The 16575-nt window shown below is 53.1% G+C and overlaps 1 protein-coding gene across 1 annotated transcript in view; it reads left to right on the top strand.

Annotated features, from left to right (window-relative positions):
• The window catches only part of ANXA11 (annexin A11), a 46893-nt gene extending 34518 nt beyond the window's left edge, over nt 1–12375 (top strand). Inside the window, exons 4-15 of the mRNA XM_084904662.1 lie at nt 481–927; nt 2415–2502; nt 2731–2825; nt 3485–3598; nt 5110–5200; nt 5536–5615; nt 5724–5780; nt 7729–7822; nt 8856–8951; nt 9836–9894; nt 10072–10194; nt 11608–12375. Of these exons, the coding sequence (XP_084760788.1) occupies nt 481–927; nt 2415–2502; nt 2731–2825; nt 3485–3598; nt 5110–5200; nt 5536–5615; nt 5724–5780; nt 7729–7822; nt 8856–8951; nt 9836–9894; nt 10072–10194; nt 11608–11667 (1404 nt within the window). The 3' untranslated portion in view covers nt 11668–12375. The remainder of the gene's footprint in view (nt 1–480; nt 928–2414; nt 2503–2730; nt 2826–3484; nt 3599–5109; nt 5201–5535; nt 5616–5723; nt 5781–7728; nt 7823–8855; nt 8952–9835; nt 9895–10071; nt 10195–11607) is intronic.
• The last annotated feature ends 4200 nt before the right edge of the window (nt 12376–16575 follow it).

Genomic DNA, 16575 nt, shown 5'->3' with positions numbered 1-16575 from the left:
ATGGACAGACATGCTACTCTTACTTATTGGTTTGCTTTTGTAATCTAATCTAAAATGGCATACTTTGTAATCTAAGCAAATGTATGCTCAGTGTAAACAGTGCACCCAGTAGGCAGTCTAATTTGTGCCGGGCCCATCCTGGGTACTGGGACCTGTGAATGAAACACTCCACGGCCTTAGCCCTGGAGTACTTGTTAACCACTGGGAGGAGACGGGCAGTTGCCATGGTAACCGTGCGATGCTAGAGCCAGTGTGGGGGTTTTGGGCACAAGAGCAGGCGGGGTCAGCAGTGCAGGTGCTTGGGCTCCCAGGGCAGCGCCGGGGCCTGCAGGCGCAGGGCAGGGCAGAGAGGAGGGAAGGCTGATAGGGGACTGGGTTGACTTGCTCGCCCGGCTGTTTTCTGTGGGGCCTGCATGTTGTCCTGGGCCTGCTTGGCCTCCTCATTAGTCTTAGGCTCTTCTCTGCTTTGTGGACTTGCAGGCGGCCAACATGTCCGGGTCGTTCGGAGGAGCCAACATGCCAAACATATACCCCCCTGGTGCCCCTGGCGCCCCTGGGGGCGGTTACCCTCCTCTGCCGCCTGGGGGCTTTGGGCAGCCCCCTTCCACGCAGCAGCCTGTTCCTCCGTATGGAATGTACCCGCCCCCTGGAGGAAACCCGCCATCCGGAATGCCTTCATACCCGCCCCCTGGAGGAAACCCACCATCCGGAATGCCTTCATACCCGGCATACCCAGGGGCCCCTGCGCCAGGCCAGCCCATGCCGCCTCCCGGACAGCAGCCCCCAGGAGCCTACCCTGGGCAGCCGCCAATGACCTACCCTGGTCAGTCACCCATGCCACCTCCTGGGCAGCACCCGCAGCCGGTGCCAAGCTACCCATCATTTCAAGGTTCCGGGACCGTCACCCCTGCCGTGCCCCCATCTCGGGTGAGTGCCAGCCCTGTGCTACCCTCCGTCCCAGCCTGGCTCCAAAGGCCCTGTGTCCTGCCAGCAAGGCCGGGAGGGTGTGGGTGGATAGGCCTGGGCTCAGGCCTCCAGCTATAACTTCTTGTCTTAACCCTCACCCGAGGATATGTTTCCATGATTTTAGAGAGAGTGGAAGAGAGAGGGAAAGACAGAGAAATATCGATGTGAGAGAAACAACACATCGATTGGTTGCCTCCCACACGTGCCCCAACCAGGGCCAGGGCTACGGAGGTTCAATTGACCGGAATTGAACTCGGGACCCTTCGGTCCACAGGCCAACGCTCTATCCACTGAGCCAAACCGACCAGGGCTGTGACTACTTCTTGTTTTAACGAAGTGTCACTTTCTCAGACTCCCCAGGCCTGGTATGAATTCCTGAAGAGCAGGGAGCTGCCCCCTTTCCCCCGGTTTGGTTAGATGTTCTGAGTGCGAGTTGGTGAATGTCGGCTGCTCTCCATGCCTCTGTGCTGGTTACCTACTGCCTGGGCTCAGGCTTTATGCCCGACAGCTCTGAGCCTTCAGCTCCTGGATGGGCCCCCACCCCCGACCCCGCTCACTTGAGAGGATTTGTAAAACCTCCCTGTAGGGAACATGGTTGGCCCTTCCTCCAGAGCTGCTCTTGGCTCCTTTGGGAGAGCAGTTTGTGTTTGCAGAGCCTAGAATTCATTGTCATGGTTACATGGCCAAGCCAGCCAAGTGCAGTGCTAGTGATATGTGCTTGATGACTATTTTCAAACAGAGGGTCCCCTCTCTTCCCTACGTCCTACATCCCCCCGTCCCTGCCCTGCTCTCCTCCCTCCCTCCCTCCCTTCTACCTCATCTCTTCCCTGGGTTTATCTCCTTAGCTGTTAAAATCAGTGCATTAGCCACAGGAGCTAGCCCACCGCGAGGCGGCTGAGGCAGGGAAATGAAGTTTGCTGGGAGCACGGCTGCCAGCGTCGGGGAGTGAGGCGGCAGCAGGTTATAGAGTCTAGAGGAGGTGCCAGGAGCTGGTGCTGGTCCAGGAGGTGGTCAGGCTGCTGGGCCATCGTGAAGGGGGGCACCTACATCCCCCCAGAGGAGTCACCTTTTCCATTTTGCACAGAGGTGCTCCGTGGACCAGCCAGGCTCCATTAGCGATGCTTTGGTGGTAAGGCATCGAGGAGAAGCCTGAGGCCTCCCCTTCAGCAGGAGCCCAGGCCACCCCGGAGGACCTGGGTGTAGGGCCGATTTTCAGCACCAGGACTCGGCTGTAGATGGGCTCCTAGCATGGGAGTGAGCCAGGCAGAGCGTCAGTACCAGGACGCAGGACAGATAATGGCCACGTAGGATCACTCAGTGGGTTCCCCTGTGCTGTTCACTGTGAGCTCCTTCAGCTACCCCAACTTTCACATAAAGGTCATTCCCAGAGTCGGGCGGGGCAGTCGCATCTGGGGATGCTTCATCTTACCTGTCTGTTTGTCCCGCAGTTTGGGAATCGAGGGACCATCACAGATGCTCCTGGCTTTGACCCCTTGCGAGACGCCGAGGTCCTGCGGAAGGCTATGAAAGGCTTTGGTGAGCGTTCCCGATGGCTCAAATGCTCACCCCCCCGCACACACCCTAGGCAGTTACCCGGTGGCTGTGTGGGCGGGGGTCACTGGGTCGAGGCAGCCTGGCCTTAGTGGTAGTGGAGAGAAGATGGATGTGGAGGTACATTGGGGGACCCAGAAGAAGGAGAGTCTTCCAGCTGCAGAGCATCCCACGACCCCCAGCCCTGCCCACTCCCACCTCTGCCTCCCCCAGGGACTGACGAACAGGCCATCATCGACTGCCTGGGGAGTCGCTCCAACAAGCAGCGGCAGCAGATCCTCCTGTCCTTCAAGACGGCGTACGGGAAGGTGAGGGGGCAGGGGCGGGTCCAGGGAGGCCGATCTCCCTGACCGAGGCGGCCTCTAGCACAGCCCTGCTCACCCTGCTCTTCCTGGGGGCAGTGAGGCACATCAGGGTATTCCTGCTGCCCACGGCTGATGGCATCTCTAGGAGTGAAACTGGATGCTCTGAGGGGGAAACCGGAGTCCACAGGGAACAGAGATTTGATGACAGGCGCCAGAAATCGGGGTTCTTGTCCCAGCGCTGCCTCGATCACCGAGCCCCTAGGCAGGGGATTCCCTCCCCCCGGCCTGGTCCTCTCCTGGGAGCCTGGCTGCTGTCCTGCCCTCTTCTCGGCCACCCTGAGGCTCGGCTGGGAGAAGGGCTTGAAGGAAAAGGCTTTCAGGACTGAACAGATGCAAGGGGCATATTTGGAACCTTTGAATCTTAGGAAGGTAGAACCTGCGTAAGCATTGTGTAGGCTAGTATTCCAGCATCAGTGTGCGGGTGCGGACGCAGCGAACCTGGGACGGGTGCGGATGCAGCTCCGGTTCCGCAGGGCTGGGCTGGGGCTGGAGAGTGCTCCGTGGACCAGCCAGTGCTCCCTCCTCACATCTGTGAAGTAGTCCCTGTCCGGCACCTGTGGAGTCTCTAAATAGGGCTGTTGTTTGTTTGAATATCCAAACAGGATTTGATCAAAGATCTGAAATCTGAACTGTCAGGAAACTTCGAGAAGACTATCTTAGCGCTGATGAAGACCCCAATCCTCTTTGATGTTTACGAGATAAAGGAAGCCATCAAGGTGTGTAAGCATGCGTGTATGTGTGTGTTCATACATGTGGACATAGCCCAGGGGAGGGCCTGGATCACGTGGTGTGTCTTAGCCCGCTCACTAGCTACCTTTGTCATTTTGGCTCCGCCAGCCCCTCGGGACCTTCCGGTGACTCCCCAAGAGGAAAGCGGAGGGTCGTTCATTATCAGGGACCATCCAAGTGTCTCCACCTTAATGATGTGGTGGGAGCTGGGGCTGTAGAGGGGTATGAGGCACGGGTGGGCTCATCCTCATTCATTAGCAAATGGCAGAGGCACCCGGAGCACTTGTGGCAGAACAGAGAGGGTCGGTTATGAGCACAGAGAGGAACAGCCTGGCGTGGGGACAGATGGGACAGGGATGTCACTGCAGGCACCAGGCGGGCGCTCTCATCGCTGCTTCTGAGTCCACTCTGTGCTTCCGTCTGCTCCTGCTCCCTCCTTGTCTGCTGGGCGAGGCCCCTGTCCATTTACCCGCCCAAGGTCCAGCCACAGCGGCTCCTGAGCCCAGGTTTTGAATGGCTCGGTTTGGTTTAGTACCTGCCCAGCCTCTCAGTTGTGACCAAGAGGAGGGTTCTCTGCTGCCGTACGCCTGGGGATGCCCAGGCCCCCAGTGGGGATCCCTGTGGATGGGAGGGCAGCCCACAGAGGGGTGCTCTGGGAGGAATCGAACATTTCCTCCGTGGCCGAGAGGCGAGGCGGGAGGCGCAGTGACCTTGCCTGCCCCAGGAGGAGAGGGAGAGTGCTCGGTGTGGAGCTGGAGGGAGAGGCCCCCTGAAGCACCCTGCGTGCTTTCTTCTCCCGAGGGGTCAGGAGGCAGTTGCGGAGGGCACTGGGAGTGGCCCTAGACCTCTGGCCAGCCCCCGCCCCAGCCATTCATGAGGTGGTGTTGGTGGTGGGGTGCTGGAAGCAACCAGGCGTGGGGTCAGCTGTCACTGACTAGCGGTGTGTCCTTGAGCGCCTGTGAAATGGGACGGTGGCTGCCCAGTGTATGGACCGGTGAGCTGAGGCCAGGGGGGCCGAGTGGCGTGTGAGTTAACACAACCAGTCCGCAGCAATGCCCTGCCTCCCTCGTCCTCACTGTTCCCTGGACATCTGCCAATGCCCACGGTCCATGCTGAGGCTCGTTTTCCCGCCTGCCCACTCTCGCTTTAAACCATTCTCTCATTGTTCTCATCTCATTCATGCGCTGAACTTGAGAGAGCACAGTTCCGAGCCCCCACCTCAACCCACTGTGCCTGGGACAAGTCACTACGCCTCTGATTCTCAGGTTCCCGGTGCATAGAAGGGGGACGATCCTCCGTGTGGTCCCCTCATCGCCACGTCCCTGTCACCTGGGGCTGCGGAGGATGCGGGCTGCTCTCAGAGGGACAGCCGCACAGGGGCTCTGTGGCTTCTGTTGCTGGGATTTGTACCTGGGGAGCCGGGCAGTGGCACGGCGCTGGCTCTTTCCTGGATGCCAGTGAGGGAGCGTAACTAACTGGTTTGCGGTGCCCGCTGCAGGGGGCTGGCACGGACGAAGCCTGTCTGATCGAGATCCTCGCCTCCCGCAGCAACGAGCACATCCGGGAACTGAGCAGAGCCTACCAAGCAGGTAGGCTGCCCCAGGCCCAGGCCCTCCCAGATCCCTGTGTGTCCCTGGCCGGGTCACACCCTCTCCCAGGGCCTCTGTTTCTTCCTGGATTCAGGTTTGGGACAAGCCTGACAAGAGGCCAGGACAACCTGGAGTTCACCGCCCCTCCCCCCCCCCCCCCCCCCCACACACACACACACATTCACACAAAGATTTCCCAATGTGCTTGTTCCTGGAGAGCCTCGTGGGCCACCTGTCTTGAGCCCAGGACACCCGGGCCCTTCTCTGGCCGGTGACTGTGTGCAGTGGGCCGCTCAGTCCACCAGGCTACAAGGTGGGCCTTTCTCTTCTCCCAGAATGCAGAAAGACCCTGGAGGAGGCCATTCGAAGCGACACGTCAGGACACTTCCAGCGGCTCCTCATCTCTCTCTCTCAGGTGTCTTTCCCGCAGCAGAGAGGGGTCTCCCTGAGCAGGGAGGGGGAGGAGGGGAGCGAGGGGCAGCCCCACGCAGTGGCCTTGACCACACAGCTTGTCTCCTTTCAGGGAAACCGGGATGAAAGCACAAATGTGGACATGTCGCTCGTCCAGAGAGATGTCCAGGTGAGTGTGTGGCCAGATCAGGCACCTGCCCAGGCTTCCTGAGCTGGTGGGAGGCCATTCCTCTTCCTGAGGGCGGCAGTCTAGGATGGACCGAGAACCGGCAGGAGTGGTCCCGATGTGTGACTTCCAGAGGCCCCATTGGCGGCCGCCGCGGGGCGCATTTTCCTACCTGTAGAGGGAACTTCTGTGAGGACTGTCAGAGAGGTTGGTAGGTCGCGGTTATGAAGGTGGAACTTCGTGTGACCTGGCACTTCTGTTGGTTGCATTGCCATGATGTCTGCAAATGGGCAGAACCCACACTTGCTGGTGAAGCTTTTCAAGGTCTGAGCCTGGAAACCGGCTGTCATGTTAATTGTGCAGCCTTAGCATTCTGTCCTTGTGCCCAGTCTGCTGTGAGCTGCAGACAGAGGGGGGATGTCCCCATTTCCTCTCTTGGTCCAGGCACCTGAGTGCCCCTCTGGAGGAGTTTGAATTCAGAGCATCGAGTCTGGAGAGAGCTCAGCTCCCTGGTGGGACGGAGCGGCCCTCTGTCTCCCTCATCGCTGCTCCTGCCACCTCCGCAGGCTTCCCCGGGCACGGCCATGGTCTCCTGTCTCCCCCAGCGGTCAAGCTGAAGAGCACCTCTGTGGAGTGCCCTCTTGCTGGGGTTGGAAGAGAGCCACTCTTAGGATCTGGTCCATTTTGCTTGCCAAATGGGGAACTGAGACTCGAAAGGTTGACATTGTGCCCAGAGAAACATGGAGGCAGAGCCTGGACGAGGGCCCAGCCTCCTGGCTGTGTTCCTGCAGGGAACACGCTGGCCCCTGGCCCCAGATTCCCTCCTGAGGGTCTGCCTTACCCTCCCCCTGGCTGGAGACACCCATTCCCGTTTCTAGACTCGGACAATCTCACAGCTCCCGGGCTCCGGTTCTGGCCTCAGTGGGAACATTCCTGTTTTCCCATCTCTGTGTGGGCCGTGCCCCAGCTGATGCGGAAGTGGCCTCAGTCTCGAGGTCTCGTGCCTGCTGCTCTGCCTTCATGGCCTGGACCTGTTCCTGCCTCCCTGGACCTGTGGGGTCTTGGAGCCCCTGATGGCCACCCTCCCCCCTGCATGATGGTGCCTTTAGATCTAAAAGTTGTTACCTGAGGCTGGAAGGCACTTTGGAGCCATCTGTTGCAAGGACTGCAAATTGGCAAATATTTTGGACTCGTACTTTCAAAAGTTTAACAGGCAAATGCAGATTCTGCCCGTTTGCAAACATCATGGTATATGCAACCACAGGGAAAGCACCCTGCATATGAATCCCACGTCTGTAACTGACTTATCAGTTACTGTCATGCTCATCTCCATGTTCCTCTGAAAGATTGGGAACTTCACTTAGATCAGGATCTGGCTGCTCGTGTGCAGCAGGCCTGGCAGAGAGGGCCTGCATTGCTCCGTCACAGAGCTCGCTGGTGCTGAGAAGTAGCCGCCCTCTGTGGTTAGCCTTGGTCCCCACCTCTCTCTGGCCCTGTATCCTCAGGTTACATAGCTGGCCCTATTGGCTTTTGTGTTTGTGACCCCCAAACCTAACGCAGCGTTCACATTGTAGAGATGAGAGGGCCAGTGGCTGCCGAGAGCCTCGCGGCGAGTTGGCTGCGAGCGAGGACTCGGTCCCTCGTCCTTTATCCTGCGTGCTGCTGCTCCCTTGGTCGGATAAAGCAGCTCCTGCCCTTATCATAGCTCCCGTCGGCCTTGGTTCTCCTGGGTCCAAGTTCTCCCAGCTTCAGGACCCGTGGTGTTGCCGGGGTAGAAAAGTGTGGATGGCGTCCGGTCCTGCACAGTGAATGGAGCACAGCGGGGCACTGGCCCTAACCCTTCCCCTCGGGGCCTGTGGGGCCCGGAGTCTCTGCCCAGCTCTCGTGGGTGACCTGGACCTGGTGTCGGGTGAGCCTGCATGGGATGCTATGGTCCCCTCTGTCTGTCCAGGAGCTGTACGCAGCTGGGGAGAACCGCCTGGGAACAGATGAGTCCAAGTTCAATGCAATCCTGTGCGCCCGGAGCCGGGCCCATCTGGTGGCAGGTAAGGCAGTGCCAGGCCTCCCCGGGCCAGGTAAGGAGGGCAGACAAGGTACAACAGCAGCTCCTCTCTGCATGGGCTCCCGCCTCCTCATAGTAACGGGTAAAGGGGGCCAAATATTTGGTGACGGAAGATGATCTGACTTTGGGTGGTGGGCACAGTGCAATAGCAAGGTAGCCAAGATTTCAGGCGAACGATTAGCAAGACATTTCCCTTCACCTTAAAAGTTTATTACAAATCTCTTCCGACATCCTGTCTGGGTCTGTGTGACTATGGCCAGCTGATCTCGAGCAGGAAAAGAGATTTGTCCCTGGCTGGTTGGTTCAGTTGGTTGGAGCATTGTTCCATCGCCCCAAGGTTGCAGGTTCTATTCCTAGTCAGGGCACATGCAGGAATCAACCAATGGGCTCAGCGGGTGTGGCTCAGTGGTTGAGCCATTTATTCCTGGTGAGGGCACACACCAGGGTTCTGGGCTCAATCCCCCAGTAGGGGACGTGTAGGAGGCAGCCAATCAATGGTTCTTTCTCATCATTGATGTTTCTATCTCTCCCTCTCCATTCCTCTCTGAAATCAATAAAGATATATTAAAAAAAGAAAAAGACAAGCAGACAGTAACATAACCCCAAGCCTATTCACATGATCAGAAGCCACAGGATTCAGCTTTGTAGTTATTCTGGGCCAGGGTCCTCTGAAGTCAATAAAAATATGTTGTTTTTTTAAGTGTTAGAGGTTCTGAGATGGCAAGAGGTCAACTCAGGAGGTGTGACTCTCCCCAGAGCCTGGTCCCAGCCTTCTCTGCTGAAAGGCTCACCAAGGCCATGAGGGAGGTTACTTCCCCATGGAGGGGGGCTGTGTGTGCCACTTTCTCATCTAACCAACTGAGCCACCTGGCCAGGCAGACTCAATTCCCGCTTTAAAGGCAATTAGTTATCTCCAGATACAGCTGCATTCTGAGGTCCTGGGGGCTAGCACTTCATGTGAATTGAGGGAAGATGACAGAATTCAGCCCACAATGTGCTCCTTCTCTCTTCTCAAGTTTTCAACGAGTATCAGCGAATGACAGGCCGGGACATTGAGAAGAGCATCTGCCGGGAGATGTCCGGGGACCTGGAGCATGGCATGCTGGCCGTGGGTAGGTGTCCTGGGCCTGCGTGTCCGCCGCCTCTGTGCCCGCCGGGACTGGCACGTACTGGGAGCTTTCAGGGTGCTCACTGTCCTCTGGTTGAGGGCAGGCAGAGCAGTGAAAGAACCCCAGGACCCGAGATGGCCCAGTCCAGCGGGCCGATCGTGGGGGGGTCGCCCTGCTCCCCATCACCACGTGGTTGCGCCCTCAGCCGTCTGGAGATGTCTTATTTCTATTTCAAGCGCAGCCCTGGGGAGGGCATGCAGTGGGTATTCGTGGGAGAGAACCAGCTGCCCTGCTGGGAGAGATGACTCATCCTGCCAAGTTTCCTCTAAAAATACATCCCCGCGGGCAGTTGTCAGATGTTTGTGATGGAAACACGTGGTTGCAACAGCAACACAAGCCTCGCTGGAGGAGAGCTCCTAGCAGGCCCCGCCCCGCCCTCTGAAGCCAGCGCTCCAGGCCCCGCCCTCAGGGTTGGCTCCTCTTTAAACCCACTTGGGAGACACATGGTTTGTCCAGCTTTTGCTTTGCTTTTCTTGGAGCTTTCTGATGGGAGAAGTGACCGACCCTCCTGCTTCCCCGAGTGTCCCCTGTGGTAGGCCCCATGGCCTGAGCACACTGGGGAGACATCCCACTGGGCCATCCTTCCTCCACAAGGTTCTCAGCATCTCCAGTTCCCCCTCCCACTCCGGGTCCCCATCCCATTCTTCCCTATGTGGCTCCTTTCGCCCTACTGGTGCCAGGAAAGAGGCCGGGGTGCCGTCCAGGCTGCATGTTTATCCAAAGAACTGGAGCCCAGACCGAGGCTGACTGACCCTGGAGGAGAAGGGGGAGGAGGTGGCCCCTGGACTGTTGCCTGCAGAGCGAGTTATGCTGTTTCTCTCTTCCAGTGAAATGCCTCAAGAACACCCCTGCCTTCTTTGCTGAAAGGCTCAACAAGGCCATGAGGGTACGCAACTTCCCCCGTGGAGGGGCGGGGCGTGGGGGGCCAGCCTCACCTTGGCTGGGTCCAGCGCTCCTGGTAGAAGGCATGGGGAGCTCAGCTCAGCCAGGAGGACTGAGGGCACCAGGGGCCCGGGAGGGTGGGATGGTGAGGCCCGTGCTCACACCTCGGTGGACTCTCTAGGGAGCAGGAACGAAGGACCGGACCCTGATTCGCATCATGGTGTCCCGCAGCGAGATCGACCTCCTGGACATCAGGGCGGAGTACAAGCGGCTGTACGGCAAGTCGCTGTACCACGACATCACGGTATGGCCGCCCGCTGGCCTGTGGGCACCCTGCCACCACAGTCCCCTGTACCTCCCCTCAGCTCCCACGGCGTGGCCTCTGCAGGCCTGGGTGTCTTGTTTGTGGACCTTATCCTTTCTCTCTCAGCTTTTTTAAAAAATATATATTTTTTATTGTATTTTACAGAGAAGAGGAGAGAGGGATAGAGAGCTAGAAACGTCGATGAGAGAGAAACATCGACCAGCTGCCTCTTGCACACCCCCTACCGGGGAAGTGCCCGCAACCAATGTACATGCCCTTGACCGGAATCGAACCTGGGACCCTTCAGTCCGCAGACCGACCACTACCATTGAGCCAAACCGGTTTCAGCTCTCTCTCAGCTTTTACTTCTTCATCCAGCTGCCCCCAAATAGGTCCTCCCTGCTGCCACCCCACCCCTCAGCAGTGAGGAGGGCGGGGCAGAGGGCTCGGTCGGTCCCGCAGCGTGGAGCCCAGCCCTGGCTCCTCTGCCGCGCGAGATCTGTGTGATCTACCTCAGCCCTCCAACCCATTCCCATCGCACCGCAAGGCGCTGGTGCTCCCCTTGGAGAGGTGAACGTGGACGAGGCGGTCCCTGTAAAGCATAGCTTGTGACACATATATGTGTCTGACAGTCACCGTGTGCAGAGCCCGGACTGCATAGCCCCACAGTTACTATAATAGTAAATTCTGAACTCGCGTGAGCCTTGCAAATGCAGTCACCATGACCCAGTCCCAATTCAAACCCATGAGCATGTACTATTGGGCATGTCGCTGGGAGACGCTAACTCCGTTGCCCTGGCTATAGCGATGATGCTCTCTGTAAAAGAGAATTAGTAATTAGCCACAAAGGATCACTTCTGTGCCAGCAGGCTGTGGGCGTCTACAAGACCCCACAGGCCTTGCCTTCAATGAAGGACATGATTAGACATTAGCTAAGGGAGGCTGCACTTTGAAGGAAGTCCCGTGGGCTCAGGGGGGCGGGAGACAGCAGTGTGAACTGGGTGCCCAGATGATACAGCGCCCCCACTGTCAGGCCGGCACATTTTCCAAGTGGGGCCCCCTGCTGTTACAGTATAATCCCCATCGGGTGCCTCAGAAATGCACGGGGAAGTGGCACCAGCAGTTAGCCCTGGGCGGTGGTGTGTCTGACTGTTTAAAGTGTGTGTGTGTGTGTGTGTTTCAGAATCTGACTTTGATATTGGGGTGATGTCGCTTTCTGGTTTTTAAGAGGACTGGGGGAGGCCAAGCTCCATTGCCAAGGCCCTCGCTGCCTTTGTGGGCGTCGTGGCCGCTCTGGGGCATTTCCCTGGGATGGGCCTCCGCTCTGTGCGGGCACCTGGGGATTAGAAAATGAGGAGCCAGGAGGCCAGACTGGCCACATCTCCCTCACCGACGCACCCATTTCTGTGACAGGGAGACACCTCGGGGGATTACCGGAAGATCCTGCTGAAGATCTGTGGTGGCAACGACTGAGCGGTGACCGTGGCTCACTGTCCACCTGCCACAGTGATGCTAGGAAAAGGCCCAAAGAATGTCTGTCTGTTCCTACCAAACCCCAGTGCCGACAACCCGCAGAGCCTCGGCCCTGTCTCCCCCCCCCGCCTCCCTGCCCCTCCTGACCGTGCCCACCCCACCCCTCCTGACTATGCCCTTGGGCCTGGTTGACCTGGACGCTCAGGATACGTCTCCTTCCCCCCGTCCCCTCTCAGCCTCTTGCTGCTAAAGTAGATGTTTTGTCTCTGACTCATGCAGCCTTCCCCTTTGTTTGTAGCTGAGACACTCGGCTTATTTCAGTCACATGATTTTAATGTTTTTGGAGGCATTTTTTATAATCATTGCCAGCAGGCACGTCCACTCTGCTGCCGCCCGTTTCGGGAAGTGTGAGCAGTCGGGGGCCGTGCCATGTCCTCACTGCGGAGGAAGAGGGAGGACCTTTCAGGGCAATCTTTGAATCTGGTGAGAATGTCATGAGCTTTGTTAGTGCCAAACTCACTGCTTTTTAGAGGAAAAAAAACCAAAAAACAGAAAGTCACCTGTTCCTTCTTCATGTAAAACCAGGGACTAGAGCAGCTCTGGTTCAGGGCTCTCTGTAATGCAGGATGTGCCTTACGTAAACCTGGACGCTGATGGCCAAAAGCTGTTTCTCAATTAAAGCCAGCCAGCTCTGGAACATTCTGGAAATGGCCTCTTTTCTTCTGCTTCGTGATTCTGCCCTGTCCCCAGGGGTTCCAACCTTATTAGCCAGTGCAATTATGTGGCTTTACATAGAACTTGTGCTCAGGAAACCTGGGCATGAGGAGTTCACAGGGACCCAGGCTATAAGGATGCTTCTGAAATCCACGAGGGGCCCAGACACTGAGAAGGGCGGAGATTTGGATCACATGAGAGCAAGCGAGGGGAGGCGTGGGGAGGAGGGGTGTGCTCAGGTCTGAGGGATCTGAGAGGTGAACTTCTGCAGATGCCCCTGGCCCAGGCAACAGCTGGAGGGCCACACGATGCCCATTCTCTTACTTGGATGGGGAGTTATAATCCTAGCCGAAGATTTGACCCTAGTTCTACGGTCAGCTTCTTCCTGCCCTGGCTGATATGACTGGAGTCAGACCTATAAACAGAAATCAACTTAAACCTCTTTCCCAGGAGGGTAACAGCTTACATTTTCACCCACCACACCTGCCACCTGTGCTCTGAGAGGGGGGTCATCACCCAGGCTTCCACCTGACACATGCAGGGTCCCCTCTCAGCAAAGGATCCAATCAGGCCCCCAACTCTGCGAGGGGCTCTCGCCCTCAGCCCTGGCTCCTTGGAAAGCTCTCCTTTGCCTAATCCTGGCGTCCACCCTGAACCTGGTTTCTTCCCAACAAGCCAGTCCTAACGTAGAAAGAGCACTGGCCTGGGAATCCAGCATCCCTGTTCTGATCTCAGCTGAGCCACTGATTGGCTGTGTGATCCTGGGAAAGTCACTTCCCTCTTCGGGCCTCTTGACATTTGTAAAGCGAAGAGCCCCAAGTGAGTTTGAAAGGGAAACTGACAGGGAATAATAGTTCAACAATCCCAGGTGGAGATTTCAACACCCCACTTTCTCTATTAGAACAATTAGACAAGGTAGAAAAGGAAGCAGAAAACTTGAACACTACCAACTACCTAGACCTAACAGACAGAGAACAGTGCACCCAGCAACGGAATATACACTCTCAAGTGCACATAGGAAATATCCAGATAGACCACAAAAGTAAATAAATTTTAGAAGATAAAAACCATAGAGTATCTTCTATGACCACATGAATAGATGAAAACAGAACAACATACTCTTTAAAAAAAAAAAACCCAATGAGTTAAATAAATGACAGGAGAAATTAGGAAATACTTGGAGATTAATGAAAATGAAAACAATAACGTGGGCTGCAGTGGAAGCAGTGCTCAGAAGGAAACAGCTGTAAAGGCCTACATTAAAAAAAGAGAAAGATCTCAAACCAAAAACCTAACTTTCCATTTTAAGGAATTAGAAAAAGAAGAGCAAACTAAACCCAAAGCAACCAAAAGGAAGGAAATAAATATTAGTGCAGATAAACAAAATAGAGAGTAGAAGAAAAAGCAATAGAATCAATGAAATGAAAAGGCCCTTTGAAAAGATCCATGAAATTGACAAACCTTTAGTTAGATGAAGAAGAGAGAGACAATTCAATTACTAAAGTCAGAAATGAAAGGGCTATTGCTAGCAACTACATACAAATAAAGGATTACAAGAAGATACTGTTAACAATTGTATGACAACATATTAGGTAACCTAGAAGAAATAGAAGATTCTTAGGAACATACAAATTCTCAAATCTGACTCAAATAAAAAATCTGAATTGACTTATGAGATTAAATCTGTACTTTAAAAAACTCTCAATAAAGGAAAATAGACTGGTGCATTCTATCAAATGTTTAAAGACGTGACCTCAAACTATTCCAAAATATAGAAGTAACTATTCCAATAAATAGAGAATATTAAGAAAATTCTTAATTCACTCTGAGACCAGTGTTACCCTGATACCAAAGCCAGACAAAGACGTCACAAGAAAAATGCAAAAGTCCTCATTGAAATACTAGCAAACTGCACCTAGCAACATGTTAAAAAAATTACTTACCATGACCAAGTGGGATAAATCAAAGAAATTATTCAAAAATCAATCAATGTAATACGCATTATTGAGATAAAAGCCACATGATCATCTCCATGCAGAAAAAGCATTTGAGAAAACCCAACAACACTTAATGATTAAAAAACCCAAGAAACTATAAAAGGGAAAATTATCAAACTGAAATAGAGAGCATCTGTGGAAAAACAGCTGATATACTTCATGATGAAAGAATGAAGTTTTAGCCAGGCAATTGGGCAAGAAAAAAAAAAGGTATCGAAATTGCAAAGTAACAGATGACATAATCATATACACTGTGTGGCCAGATTATTATGATCTCTGAATGCATAATAATCTGGCCACTCAGTGTATATCCTATATAATAAAAGGCTAATATGCAAATTGTCCCCTTGACCAGGAGTTCAACCAGCAGGCAGGCCCATGTCCTCCCCCTGGCCAGGCTGGCCAGACCCCACCCATGCACGAATTCATGCACTGGGCCTCTAATATATATATGCACTGGGCCTCTAATATACAATATATACTGGCCAGATTATTATGCATTCAGAGATCATAATATAATAATCTGGCCACTCAGTGTATATATAAAATCCTAAAATATCCACACACAAACTATTAGAGTTAATAAAGGAATTCAATAAAGTTGTAAGATACATGATGAACATAACAAAAATCCGTTGTATTTTTAAACATTAGCAATCAACAATCTGAAAATGAAATGAAAACAATCCCATTTACAATAATATCAAAAAGAATAAAAATATTTCAGGATAAATTTCACCAATGTAGTCTAAGACTTGTACACTGAAAAACACAAAAATATAAAACATCCTGTGCTCATTGATTGGAAGACAGTATTGTTGACATGGCAGTATTCTGCAAGTTGATGTACAGATTCAGCCCAATCCCTATCAAATTCCATTGCCTTTTTGCAGGTATGGATAAACTGACCCTAAAAATCCTATGGATTTGCAAAGGACTGGTCCCCAAATAGCCAAAATGATATTGGAAAAGAAGAACAAAGTAAGGGAACCCATACATCTTCATTTCAAAACATGATGCAAATCTATAGTAATTTATATAGTATGATACTAGCATAAAGATAGGCACAAAGACAATGAGATAGAATTGAAAAATCAACCTAAATTGCTCAATTGATTTTGATAAGGGTCCCAGAACCATTCAATGAGGAAAGAATATTGCCTTCAGCAAGCAGTGCTGGGACAACTAGGTATCCCAAGCAAAGGAATGAGGTTGTATCCCTACCTCACATCATATATAAAAATTAATTCAAAATAGATCAAAGAACTAGATATAAGACCTAAAACTATAGAAATCTTAGAAGAAAACAACATCCATGACCTTGGATTTGGCACTGAATTCTTAAACATGACACCAAAAACACAAACAACAACAAATTGGACTTCATCAGAATTAAAACTTTTGATTAAGAACATCATCAAGAAAGTAAAAAGACCACCCATAAACTAGGAGAAAATACTAGTAAATTATATATCTGATAAAAGCCTAGTATCCACAACATAATTCTAACAACAACAAAAGGCAACCCAATTTTTTAAATGGGCAAATACTTGAATAGGCATTTAAAACCACATACATACCTGGATGGAATTGGAGAACATTATGCTAAGTGAAATAAGCCAGTCAGTGAAAGAAAAATACCACATGATCTCACTCATTGATGGATAATAAAGAACATTGTAAACTGAGGAACAAGAAGATAGATACAGAGACAGTAAAGCATCAAACAGACTGTCAAATTACAGTGGGAAGGTAAGGAAGAGGTGGGGGTAATAAGAGATCAACTGAAGGACTTGTGTGCATGCATATAAGCATAACAATGGACGCAAAACTCTGGGGGGTGAGGCATGTATGGGAGTGGGCTGGGGGGGCAATGGTAAGATATGTACACATATAATACCTTAACGAAAAAATTTAAAAAATATATTTAAAATTTTTAAAAATGAAAAAATGAAACCACACACATAAAGGCAGTGCCCTTGGTGTCCCGGATCTGTCTCCTGCTTCAACAGTGTTTGAACGGCCCCTTCTTCCAGCCTCCGGCCACTCTCCTACCTCTTACCTAGTCGCCGCCTTCAGAACCACCTCCGAGACCAGCCAACATGCCACACACCACTTTTTTTTCTGCCTTAACTCATTGCCGAGCAACCATGAGCTCCCAGATTCGTCAGAATTATTCCACCGAGGAGGAGGCTGC

This window comes from Pipistrellus hanaki, assembly GCF_964339955.1.
Source record: "Pipistrellus hanaki genome assembly, chromosome: 14".
NCBI lineage: Eukaryota > Metazoa > Chordata > Mammalia > Chiroptera > Vespertilionidae > Pipistrellus > Pipistrellus hanaki.
Note: the sequence above shows the minus strand (reverse complement) of the source record. Positions and strands in the feature narration are given on the sequence as shown.